The sequence below is a fragment of the Apus apus genome, chromosome 5 (assembly GCF_020740795.1).
Source record: "Apus apus isolate bApuApu2 chromosome 5, bApuApu2.pri.cur, whole genome shotgun sequence".
Lineage (NCBI taxonomy): Eukaryota > Metazoa > Chordata > Aves > Apodiformes > Apodidae > Apus > Apus apus.
In genome coordinates, this window is record NC_067286.1 from 8,895,643 (window position 1) to 8,909,354 (window position 13,712).

General features: G+C 42.2%; 1 protein-coding gene across 4 annotated transcripts in view; it reads left to right on the plus strand.

Moving 5' to 3' along the window:
* Positions 1 to 919: 919 nt before the first annotated feature.
* The window catches only part of SYT9 (synaptotagmin 9), a 67,556-nt gene continuing 54,763 nt past the window's right edge, over positions 920 to 13,712 (plus strand). For all 4 annotated transcript variants that reach the window (XM_051622216.1, XM_051622214.1, XM_051622215.1 and 1 more), the window contains exon 1: positions 920 to 1,080. In XM_051622216.1, the coding sequence (XP_051478176.1) occupies positions 933 to 1,080 (148 nt within the window). In that variant the 5' untranslated portion in view covers positions 920 to 932. The remainder of the gene's footprint in view (positions 1,081 to 13,712) is intronic.

Sequence of the window (13,712 nt, forward strand, 5' to 3'; positions counted from 1 at the left end):
TCTTCTGCTTGTCAGGATAAACATGTTTAATGGCAGACAGGTTCTCAGCCTCCACCTCCTCCAGCAAAGGCTCTCCTGCCCTCCCCTCAAGCTATGGCTGCTGCTCAAGGTGCCTGGAGATTTCTCATCAGTTCTTCAACTCTTTCTAACACATCGCTCAGGACAAAATGTGCACCTGCTGAAGAACATGGTTCTGTCCACACCACATTTCTAACGTTGCCCCCTCCACTAGGTTTCTAACCGTGAGGGCACACCTTATTTATAGAGAGTAATTTCAAGACAATTAACGGAGTGAATGTGCTCGTTTCTGCACAGGAGTAGGCAGTGAGACACGAAAAGCACGGGGTATCTAACAAACTGTTCCTTAGCACCAAACGCGGAGTGGCGAAGAGGAGGTTTGGGCCTGGCCAGTGATGGAGAGGAGGACGAGGAGCTGCCCATCGGGACCTGCCTTCAGGACCGTCCTTCCTCAGCCCTTGCGCTGCCGCCGAAGTTTTCCTCCGCGCCCGTTTTCGGACGGAGCCGAGCCGGGGGGCAGAGGGGCGAGGGGACCCGCCCCTTGGGGCGCAGGCACAGCCGAGCCCCCCGCCCGCTCCCCCCGCGGGGGATGCTGCGCCAGCGCGGCTGGGCGGTCGCGGCGGGGCCGGCCCTCCCCGCCCTCGCATGCAACTGGTGGGACCCCCCCCCCCCCGTCCTCCGCCCCCGGCAGCGGCGCGGCGCGCAGGCGGCGGCGGGACGGAGCGGGCGGCGGGGGGCGGGGGGCGAGCGGCGGGCGGCCCGGCCCGGCTCGGCCCGGCCCGGCGGGGCGGGCGGCGCTGGCGGAGGATGCGGGCGGCGGCCCCGCGGCGCGGGCGGCTGCAGGCGGGCGGCGGGCAGCGGCGCGGTGCCTGACCGCGGGGCTCCGCTCCGCTGCCGAGGATGCTGGGGGGGCGATGCCCGGCGACAGGGAGGACGAGATTTGCCAGAAAGCGCTGCAGCTGCTGGCCGAGCTGTGCTCCGTCGGGGCGGTGGAGAACGAGAACTGCCGGGATTTCATCGACTACGTGCGGGACAGAGCCCGGCCCCGCCTCAGCGACTCAGGTACGGCCGCCGCCGTTAGGGGTGCGGGCTGAGCGCGGGCACCGGCGGCCTCCCCCGTCCCCCGGCTGCGGGAGGAGGACGAGCAGCCCCGAGCATCTCTCGGAGGCCGGGTGCCGCGGGGCGAGGCCTGCCGGCACGGCGAGGGCTACCCCGGGGTGCGAGCGGCCGGGGAGGGATGGAAGCAGGGATGCGGTCCAAGGAGCCCGGGGCCGGAGGGGTTCGCCCCGGTCTGGGCGGGGGAGGACGCTGGTCCGGGCTCGGCTGCCCGCCGCTGCTGCCGGGTCTCCGTTCGGGGCGTCCAGCGCCCGGGGGCTGGTAGAGATGAGAAGCCGAGGCTCGGCAGCCCTCTCCGCTGCAGCCGGGTTGGCTGCCCGAGCGGCGGCACGGCGGGGGCGGGCAGGGTGGCCGGCAACTTTCCGCCTGTGCTGCCGGCGCTGGGCTCGGCTCAGCCCGGCCCTGGAGCCTCCTGCCCAGCGCTGCCGGCTCCGGAGCGCGCTGCAGTGTCACAAGCCGAGGGGGCTCATCCTCTGCTCCTCTGGCCCTCCCCGGCGCTCGGGGTTGAATTGTCAAAGACGGAGGGGTGGGGTGTAAGCTTCCCAGGTCTGTTATTTCTCAAGCTAAGAAGGCAATTTCTTGCATTTCTGGAGCAGGTGTGGGGGCTGTAGTTCTGACGAGACGTGTGCTGAGTGGTTTCGTGTGTGTGCCTCTGGATTATGGTTGCCTTTTCACATCTTGACTTTAAAACTTTACCTTCAGGAAGCTTTTTAATAAGCAAGCTGAGCTCCAGCTGCTCAAAAATGCTGAACGACTGATGATGTTCTGTACGTCTCTGGCCGGGAGGGAAAGGCAAATTGCAATTTGGAGTAGGAGTTTATTGTATTTATTTTTAAACCATCAAGTTAAGTTCGCTCAGTATGAAGAGAAATTCAGAGAGTTAAAAGAGAAGTTGATAAACGTTTGCAGCACTGGAAAGCCTTGCTGTTAGATCAGCTGATCATCACAGCACAGTATTCCCTTCTTCAGTATTCTCTGGAAGAAATTAGATAATGTAGCATAGGACAGTCTAATGGCACCCTGTTCTTAAGTATTTTTCTGGCATTTAGGAAGTCTGAAGTAGCCTTCAGTCTGCAACTTAACTGACAAATGCCTGGGTATGTTAAAAGGCCTGGAGGAAACAAGTAAAAAGAAAAAAAACAGGGGAGAAGAGATCTGCTATCTCAATAAACAACTGAGGAATTTTCTGACATTGATTTTGCTTGTATTCAGTGCTATTTACAGCCACTCTGGCTTCTCGCTCACTTAAAAATTCTCCCAAGTGATTCATGCAGTGTTTGATAAGGATTCTTTAAAATTAGGCAAATGTAATTGTTATGTTCATATAGGCAAATTTAATTGCTTTTTTTATATAAGCAGTAATTTTTGTGAGAGACACCTGTAATTTTCTGTAATTTTCATTTACCAAAAGATCTATCACATATTTGTATATCAAGTGATTATTCCAAAAATGTCTACGTAAATCAGCACTCACTTTGAATACTAAATTATTTGAAATGCATTTAGGACTTTAACCTCAGCTACTTGGATAACAACAGCTTTTCAGATTTCTTTCAGAAGCTACCTCCTTTTTTTTTCCATCAGCCTCAGGCTAAAAAGAAAAAAAAAAACAAACAACACCTGGCATCTGTTTGGGAGCATTTCTGAATCATGGTGTGCTCTGTAAAAATCTTATCACCTCTACTTAAAGATAAATAAATAACTGTGTATTTCTTTCTACCTGTTTTGCTTACACCATTATTATACAACAGCCTTTCAGTACTGTTGCAAACCTGCTCAATTACACAGAGCAGTGGTCCCTAACCTTCGCCAGCCAATGTGCAACAGCACTGAGCAATTATGCTGCAGGCAGCATCTTCCTATTGGCCTCAATTTCAACATTTTTTTTATTTTTTGCATCTGCAGCCAGTCTCAGAGGGTCCAGCAGGCAACACGTTATCAGTGAGCCCTGACTTGGAAACGGCTTCTGTAGGGTAGCAATGTCAGGAGTGGATTCATTTATCTTGTCTTAGATTCCTTTGATTAAAAGACATATATTGCTCCAGTGAACTGGCTGCCTATGAGGTAGTGCCTATCTGGCTGGACCTTGGATGTCATGATATGGGCTGTAAGGAGACAGTGTACATGACATCCAAAATGAAGTCATATGATTCACAGTCACAGGGCAGTACACTGACCAAATCCAGCTTCATTTGCATAGTGAGTCTCATTCACTTAACAATGGCAAAATGGCATTAAAAAGCCCTGACAAGTGATCCATTCACTTGCCAGCCACTAGTAGTCTAAACAGGGGTGTGAAGAAAACCTGATGCTGGAAGCACCTTCTTGGCAAGAGATAGAATCACCGAATGTTTTCATTTGGAAGGGACCTTAAAGCTAATCTAGTTCCACCCCCCCTGCATAGGTACAGACACAGCTCCCACTAGACCAGGTTGCTCAGAGCCCCATCTAACCTGGCCTTGAACACTTCCAGGGAGGGGGCAGCTTCCCTGGACAACCTGTGCCAATGTCTCAACCACCCTCACAGTAAATAATTTCTTCTTAATATCTAATCTCAATTTACCCTCTTTCATCTTGAAACTGTTCCCCCTTGTCCTATCACTACAAGCCCTTGTAAAAAGTCCCTCTCCAGCTTTTCTGTAGGTCACCTCCAGATACTGAAAGGCCACTACAAGGTCTCCCTGGAGCCTACTCTTCTCCAGCCTGAACAACCCCAACTCTTAGCCTGTCTCCATAGCAGAGGTGCTCCAGCCCTCTGATCCATCTTCATGGTCCTCCTGTGGATTCACTCCAACAGCTCCAAGTTGTTTTGTTGAGGACTCCAGAACTGGACACAGTACTCCACATGGAGCCTCACAAGACCTAAGTAGAGCAGGAGAATCACCTCCCTTGACCTGCTGGTCACACTTTTGATGCAGTCCAGGATGTGGTTGGCTTTATGGGCTGTGAGTGCATGTTGCCAGCTCACGTTGAGTTTTTCGTCAATCAACACCCCCAAGTCTTTCTTGTCAGGGCTGTTCTCAGTCTAGCTGTACTTGTAATAAACTTGGGTTTTTTTTCCTGTGTGAAGGTGATATGTATTAGCTGGACTGAACCTCTTCCTGTTAGGACAGACAAAAGAGACATCTAAAAATGTGTACAACTTTGTTAGAGTAGTGAAAAGTGCAGCTAGAAAACACACATGGTTAGCTTTTTGTACAGAAATTAAAGCATTTCCCCATCTTAAATAAGTTGTTCTGCAAAAAAAAAAAAAAGTGGCTACTTTCCCAAACCCAACTACATGGTGGGTACAGATGATCTTACAGCACATTTGCTTTGAGTCACTCATGTATGTTGGCTTCATTATGAGTAGCGTGGGGGGGGGAATCAAACCCTAATGGAGGGAGAAAGTGAGCAGAGGGGCTGCTGAGCATGACACCCAGGCTTGGCTACAAGCTGAGCCTCACGGCACCCCACAATCCCAGCACTGAGCAGCCAGGTCCGTGGAGACCCACTTGCCTGACATCTGATGCAGTTGGCTGGGTGGCTCTGGGTATTTGGTGTGTGGGTCAGACTTGGAGGGCAGGAGGGAGGGGGACAGGAGGGACCAGATGTTTGTGGTACGTGCAGCACCTTTATTTTTCATGCAGTTTGCTGTATTATGGGAAGTACTGCACAGTGCTTGGAGCATCAGTATAAGGGCTAATGAGTTCTGGGTTTAACACACTGGTTCACTGGACATGACTGAGTCAGATTTTAAAGGTTTTCAGAAAACTAAAAATGCAAATTAGGCATTTAGTGAAAAACCTTCAATTAATGCAGTAAGAGTTACATGTCAGAGCACCCTTCATAATCCCAATAGGCATCCTTAAGCACTTAAGATACCTTAATAAGCTGGATCATTTTCTATTTCATTCCTCCGTTCCCTGTTGTAAACTGTTGATAATAATTCTGTATTATAGATGGGTTTTATGAGGGTAAATTGCTAAGCCTGGGCACACCAAGCGTGTAAGACATTCATTAGAGGGAATTGTGTGGACCTCTTAAGAGATATTCAAGTGAAAAACATATTAGTTGTATGAGCATTTTAAAACGAAGTCATACACCATCACCCCATGACACCAGATAAAGCAAATATTGTAGATGAGGAATGGAAGTTGCTTGACTAGAAGAATTATACTGATGTGTAAACAAAACAGACAAACAAAAAACCCATGAAGACTGAAAAGCTTATTGGAGAGACTAATCATTACAAGAGGAATTAACACCAAAACCAACTGCATTTCCTTGTGGACCACTGCTCTAACATACTTACTTTGCAACTTCTGAACTGAAAAATTGGTGTGGCTTGAATCAAGCTTGCCTGAAAGGGTGTGTAAATATACACACCCTTTGGACTTTTTTAAAAGATGGATATTTTGATGGGAAAAAATCAAGAGGAAGAGTTGCATGGTTTTGATTTTGGGTAGTTTAGAGTTTAGCATAGAAGTGAAAAAGGAAGTATTTTGGTGGCTTGAGCCAGTGTCCTGTTCTCAGTCTGCTTGGTACGTGACTGTGAATGCCACTGGCATTGTCACTGGGTTGACTGCTTTAGGGTTGTGTTTCAGGCATTTCTGAAACCAACCTTAAGGCTTTTACCACCAGTTGTTTTTGTAGTTCTTGGGTGTAGGTGATGCTGGCTCCTTTGGGCATTTTTTAATGGTTGTTCTCTGGTGAACTTTTGTTTTTAAGAGAGCAGCTTCCCAGCGATGGCAGCAGTAGGCTGGGGTTGCTCTTTGTAGACCTGATGAATTTCAGCTTTGCCTTTTGTTGTAGTGTTCTGCCAGCTTTGCAGCAATTTGTGCTGCCTTCCAGTGACTGCTAGATACTGAAACAAAGGGCTAAATGCATAGTTACATGTTTGCTGGCCATTGCTGAATATCAGTACGATTAAATTCTATAAAGGAAGAGTATAACAGAGTTGCACACCAAGAGTGCCTTAAACAAAACTTCATTTCCTAAGCACAGATTGAATTTTTCTTCCTTTGGTTAAAAAGTATGCAAGCCTTGAAAACTTGGAATAAAAAATTTAAAAAGGTCAGAGGAAGCTGTTAGGAACCTGGGGACTTGAAAGAAAAGATGCTTACAAAGATAAGGGATATAAAACAAGTCTAGGCCATTAATCATGAATTTTCATTAATGTTGTTGCAGAATAATGAAGAGAAATTTAAAAGTAAAGTTTGCTCTCCTGTTCTGTTCTGTTGGATTGCACAACTTGAGGATAAGCCAGGGTCTTGAAATATTCTTAATTATGTGCTTTAAAATTGACTAATAGATGCTAAAACAGAATACATGGAAGGTGCAGTTGTGGTCTTGCAATAAAATTGAAGAATCTTATTAATCAGTGCTTTATTTTTTGATGTATGCTTTCAACTTCAGGTAGGATAAAAGCACAAGGAAATTAAAAGGTCCAACTGGCATAAACGTGGCCTCACAGGCAACCAGTGGAATGTGGGAGTCAAGGTTTTCTTGGAGAGTATAGAATCCTAGAATCATAGAATCCTAGGGGTTGGAAGGGACCTCGAAAGATCATCTAGTCCAACCCCAGTATCATTCTGAAAGACTGGTCACTCCCTAGGAAACTGATGCTTCCAATTGAATAGTATGCCAGTAAGCTTCCCTTTAATTCAGAACTGAGTTTACAACCAAAAACCTTTTTTCAGTAAGTAGTGTAAGTTCTTAAGAGAATATTCTTAAATTCTGTAACTGAAATGACTTACAGATTTATCTCTCCCCCCAACTACAAGGAATGTATCAAGCTGCAGAGTTTCATCAAGATGCAAAGTACATCTAGATTTATCTAGAAAAGAAAGCAAAAATCATTTACAGGATTTAAAGACATGAAAAAGATTTGAGTGAGTGAAATAATTTTCAGCATGGATTTTACTTTTATTTTACTCATTATGAGCCATTGCTTTCTCAATTAAAATTTTAATTTTTAAATTTTTTTCCTCCTGCAAAATTAATGTAAAATGCTGCCACTCCAAATTGATAGTATCCTGTATGTTGTGCTAATGCAAAACTCCTCACAAGATGGAGGACAAGTATTAATTGCATTCACTGATACGATGTCAAGTGAATGAAGGAAGTGTGAGGCCCAAGTTCTTTTGAGTCTCAAGAACCAAAGTGCTGTTTCAAGAGTTAAAAAAACAATACAGTGATGTTATGTATTTTAGAATAAAAATATGTATTCTTTTTACTTTTTACTTCCTGACTTTTTGAAAAGTCAGGAACAAGTTTGCAGAAGGTAAAAATAATTCTTTCCTGTTGCTTGTATTCTAAGATGCTCTGCTAGTTTAATTTTATCTAAACAAGCAGGCTTTCAGAGATTTTCCTCATACTGAAGGCATTCAAGATTGGTTTTTCTGGGAAATCTATTTTAAACAGGTAAATCTAAACTTTAAAACAGGGTGTAGAAAAGAAGAAATCATGTTGATGTTGAAAGAAAAGGGATTAGCTGCCTGTGTGTTTAATTACAGATTGAAGCTGTAATTAAGTTATTTTAAATAAAAGTAAATTAAATTAACTGCATATAACTTTTTCCTGTAATAGTTTTTCATTCTTTTGTCAGGAAACCTAAAGATGTATAGATGTTTAAGCTATGATTTGCACTTCAGAACCAGACAAAAGGAAGACTACAAAGACCATTCTTAGAATAAATCTCACCCTGAGCCTTTATCAGGTTGGAGCACAGTCGTATCAAATACAAAGGACAGATCCTTGCACTGCTGAAGTAACTTTACATTTTTCAGTGGTCCAAAGCAACCTCAGTGCAGTAGTACTTGCCTCTAACTCAAGAAGACCAACGTGAGTAGCTTTTCTGTAGTCCCTTTGACCAGGACTCCTGCCACTGCTGCTCTATGGCTGCTCTTGGACGTTGTTGGGAGGAGAGCAAGTTTAACCATATCAGAAAAGCACAAGAGGAAGGTGGCTTCTTACCCTCTTGGCCTCTACATCCACAGTCAGTGTCAGTGTGGAAAGCAAGAGCTTTCTGGGGCTTCCATTTCATTTTTATTTCTCACTGATGTGGGAATTCTACCAAATGTCTGTTGTTTACAGTATGCACTGAACCAACAGCATAACACTGTGTCATGCCTGTGTTAAATAGACTGAAGCCAACTACACCCCTTTGTACTTAATGAAATAAAAGTATGTTTACTTGCATACTATATTCATTGTAAATATATATTACTGTGTATATATACATGTGTGTATATATACTATATATATGTATTAAGTCAGTATATATGTGTGTATATATATTTATTTACTGAAGTCAGTACAGATTCCTGTACTAATTCTAGAAGTTAGAATAACATACAAACTGAATCAGAAGTCAGTTATCTCTACAAACATCCACAGTTTATTCTAGTCTCTTCTAAATGTGTGGTGAATGTTAAAGAAAATGGTTCTTTTGAATTGTTAGTTACAAAACATAGATATAATTGAAAATAACCTGAAGAATAATGACAAAAAATCAACTTTTTAAGAATTAAGATGGCTAAATAGAATACAGTCTGTCTTAGACCTGAATTCTCATCTTAAGTATCAGTTTTGCTGATGAATTTGAACTGAATTTAGCCCTTGTACATATGATGTACTTGCCACAAAAATTTTATCACTGCATTTGTCATAACTCTTATTTCAATGGGATTTGCACATTCTTCCCAGACGGGTGAGAGGGTAAAGAATTTGCTAATAATATTTTCCTAAGAAATATCTGTAAGTTTTCTGCAGGCAACAATTTACATTTGGAGACACAAAGCTCTGATCACTTAAGTAGAGGTGTTACTGTAATGGATTTATGGGTCATTAATTGCTCCAAAATGTGAACCTGTGTTACAATAATGATGTTTTTCAGTACTGGTACAAAATTGTGTTGGTTTTGTGTGATCCGTACATTTAGTGAACACAGCACAAATGATTGGCTGCATGTCCCTCCCAGATAACTTTCTAGAAATTTCCTTTCCAGACTAATTTGCAAGAGTTTAATTACACTGACAATTCAGAGACCTAGAAAAGTAAGTCCAAAATGATTGCTGTCATAACAGCTGATCTCGTTAAATTCAGTCTTGAGGCTGTGCAGCACTATGGCATCTTTGGTGTGTAATAAGGAGAGGCTGAACATAAACTGTAATTTATGTCTTTATATTAAACCACATTTCTGGATTTGAGTTCTTCCCCCACTGAAAATAATGATCATTGCTGGTTTAGTGCAAAGCTGTACTTAAGAACATTGTATTGTGCATCTTTTGCTATATTTTGTCATTAATTTAAGCTCTTTTGTGGCTTTATTTAGACCAAAGAGATAAAGAGAGATTATTTTGGTCTAAAGCTTTATGCCCTTTTCATATTTTGAACAAACTTTTAGTTCAAGGGATAAGAATTTAGAATAATTAATCAGATATGGAAACATTTTTCTTTCAAATGCTGCCAGTTGCAACTTATCATTAATTCCTAACATTCATCATCTTACAAGATACATCTTTTTTTTGATGTTCTGCAGGACTGTTTAGTGAGTACCTCATCCATTTATTTGGAGAGTACAAAACCAATTCTGTCACATAAAGAAAATGTTATGTCTAACAGCTGGTGGCTTGCACATTTGATACATTAGCTGTTGTAGTCACACCGAATCTTGTGTGTTTTAAGCTGCTCAGTGTGTTCAGCTGCATTTTCTTTTTTAAATTTCAGACATTCATTAGCAAAGTAAAATCATTTTGCCTTCTTTTGGCAGCCAAGTACGCTACAGGATTTTTATCCTGTATGCTTCCTATGATTAGTTGGAATTCAGAAATACAGTGGATGCAGTTGAAACCAGCATGTGAGGCTGTATGTCTTCAGCCAATTTACAGTGGATGTGTGGCTACCAAAGATAAACATGGCAAGAGTTTAAGAATATAGTATGTCAGAAGGAGCTCTTAGATTATTGGTGTAAATCCACCATGCTAACAAAAACAAGTCAGGCAGTAGTGATTTGGAAGTTAAAACTTTCAAAGGGCGTGAAAAATAAGAAGAATTAGGAATTAAAACAGGGTCATTCCTTCCAGTATACTTTCTCACTTTTTTCCCCACTAGTTTAGTTTTACACACAAGAGAATAATTTGAAAGCCTGCCTGACTTCCCTTGGAAATACATTTCCATCAGGAAGTTTCTTCAAAATTTCATAATTCTGTCTTACTCTCTGTGAAATTCATCAACTGTTTCCTTTCTCCATACAGCAAGTGGTAAACAACTACTAGCCAAACAGTAAATATTTATCTTTTAAAATCTCTTCTTGCAAACCAGATAAAGGCTTGTCCATCAGCCTTCATCACTCCTACCAGGGTACTCTGTGTGTGTTGTTTCTCCATTTGTTTTCCAGGTTGTGTGTGTACACACCTGTGTTTCACGTGTTGTTTTTTCATCTAGGTGTTCCCCCTCCATTTCTCAAGCAGCATCTCATTTTATTAACTGCTCATACTTCTAGTATTTTAGATTCATCTGTGTTTTTAATTCTCTGACCTCAACACTATGGTTTGTTTTTTCCTCACATTTAGTGTAGTTCAAGAACGTAATGGTATTGCTGTTTAATCAAGCAACACCTAATGGTTGCCCCAACTCACACACAGATGATCTCATGGGACATCTGAGCAATGAGAGCTATCTGAAGTTCTGTTTAGAGTTCTGTTTTAAAACTTTCTGCTTATTTTGTAATTTGCCAGAAGTACCTACCTATAGAGGTAATGGTTTCACTCATACATATTAAGATATTACAGAAGCTGGTTTTTTTATCTATCAGATTATATAAATAATTGCAACCTGTAATTCAGTAAGAATTATCCTACCATAATACATAGAAAGAAATGTACAATGCTAATTAGAAAATTATCAATGAGACCAGTATTCTTGTGATCTTCTGGTTTCATTTGTAGCAGATGTTTTACCCACTTAAAAGGGTTTATTTAAAAGTTTTCTTTAATGTTTTTCCCCCCTCGAGAAGTTTAATGGGTAAAAGTAACACCTAGTTGTTCTATCTTTTTTGGGAAGCCTACCATAAATAGGAAAATCTCAAGTAATCCTTATGCTGAGGTCTCTCTGCACAGCTTAAAGGAAAGAAATGTTACCTGAGCCTGGCTATAGGGAAATAAAGCAGGTAGTGAGCTGTTCTCACTGAGTGCTATTCTATTCCCTGTGGTGGGGCTGATGTAGGATATGCAGCAGTGGCATTATGACAATTCTTACCTGCTGAAAAGAGCTTTTAAGTCCATTAGCAACCGAATACAAAAGAAAACAGATCTGGTATTGCTTAAAAAATACAGAAAGCTCTGAAGAAAAAATTCTCTATCAGAATTTTTTTTTTTTAACTTTTCCAGTTTCCTTGGGGTAATACAAGATACAAATCTAAACTAATAACTCCAATTTTCTTTAATTATATGATTGTCCCATCTGCAGTAGATCATATCATCAGGAAATCCTTCTATTTTTGCAGATGCCACTAAGGCATCCATGGTAACAAAAGCCTAACTTAAACTTTTCCTCTTTTTTTTTTTTTTTAAATTGCCAAATATTAATGATGATTAATGAGTCAAAGCAAAAATTTTCTCCATCCCAGTCAAGAACTGTGAGATAAATCATCCTGTTTAATGAAGAAAGTGAGTATTGGACTGGAAGATGGAGACCAGAAACTGAACTTAGCTGGTAAAGAGAAAGGTGAGGGGTTGACCATTTTTGTTGTTGTTGCTGGATTTGTTTGTTCTACATTTATAGCTGTTCCACAAAGAAAGACAGGTGAAACCTCCAGGTGCAGCAGGCATGAGCAGGAAGACTGTTGCTTGTGCTGTTCAGGAAATGGACAAGAGGAGTAGAAGAGGCAGCCAAGCCTCTGAAGAGCAAGACATCACTCATGTTCCTAAGGGACAAGACAGCACCAAGCAGATTTGCTGTCACTTGGAAATTAAAGTTAACTGGACTGAAACCTGGGATTTTGAGGCCCTGCCTACAGGGACATAGTAGACAGGAAAAGTTGTTGTAGCTCTTTCCGAAGAAGTTATATTTCTGGTTTTTATTACAGTAAAATTTGCCTTTTTTTTTTTCTTTTTTTTCTTTTTCTGAATTTAAAATCCTTTTTAGCTTCTTTGGGGAGTTCACTGTAGAAAAAGATTAACATTAATCTGTCTCAATGTGTTGGCTGTCTTGGGGTCCCATCAGATACTCATCACTTTTATCACTTTTTTTCTTTTTTCTTTTTTTTTCTTTTTCTTTTTTTTTTTGTGGGTTTTTTTTGGATGGTTCATAGCTTTGTATGCCTGCCTGAGAAAGCATAATTTGACATTGACAGTAGGGCTGTGGCTAAGCAGGAAAAAGAAAGCTTGGCCATCGTGGCTTCACTGAGTAAGGAAAACCTGTCACTCTGGCTCTTCCCTATGCAGCAGCATCACCCTTCCTGCCAGCTTCTGTTAGCTGCAGGTGTAACATTTTTATATCTGCTCTCATTTGCACATTAATGTCTTGTTCCTGCCCACCTTGTTCATTCTCTACCTGTCTCTTGTTCTGTTGCCGTTGTATTATAAAGAGTGATTTGACTAGTCAAGATGATTTCACTGAGCCAGTGACGATAAAATAGCTAGAAGCAGTGCCCAGAATAGCAGTGCACAGGTATAGGTTTGGCAGAGCAATTTGATAGTAATTACTGTATCTGTCCTTCTGTGGTGTAGTGTTACAAGTGAGACCCAGCGCTGTGAACAAAAACTGCACTTTTTTCCCCTTGATGTATTTTTCTTTCTTCTTTTCTGTTTTCCTTGGGAGCTGGAAACCAGAACAGACCTTAATAGCAATAGAACCAGCAAACACCTTCAGCCACCTCCTTTTTTTTTTGTTTTTCTCCAAACTGGGGGAAGCAATTTTTCACCTCCAGGAACATCTAAAATTCAATCTCAGGATCGACCTCTCATTCTAAAGCCTCTGTGCACCAAGAAAAGGAGGAACAGAAATTGTGTTAAAATGGAGGTCTTGGGACTTGACATTTTCAGTGGTTTGGCTGTTTTACCTCCTTTTTTCTGCACCCTCTTATGAAGAATATTTCCAGTGTTAGTTGTTGCCATGGTACTAAGCAGGACGAGGTGTCTACTCCAATTTTAAAACTATGGGTTTGGACGTAACGTGAAAATTATCTCTTCTGACAAGTCAGAATTGTTTACGCAGAATTAATACAGCACCACTTCTCTTAGTCCAAAGTGGAGAAAGGCTCTTCAGGTCCTTCCTCATGTGTCAAGGCAAATGTGAGCTTCAGCAGTGCTGGAAAAGCCTTAGCTCTGTCCTTCCACTCCCTTCTTAGCTGTTCAAATGAACAACCGCTTCACGCCCTGCCGAGCAGCTGATTGGCCTTGGAGGGAAGAAGCATCTGAAGCAGTATTAATGATTCATTCAAAATCATGAGAGCCAGGGAGGAGGGGAGGGGAATTAGGGAATTTGAAACTCCAAATCAGTACTGCCTTTTATTTCACTAGGCCCTTTTCTCTTGAGCAGCATCCCTAATTGTCTCCCATGCTGGATTTCCTCTCAGGACGGTCTTGCTGACT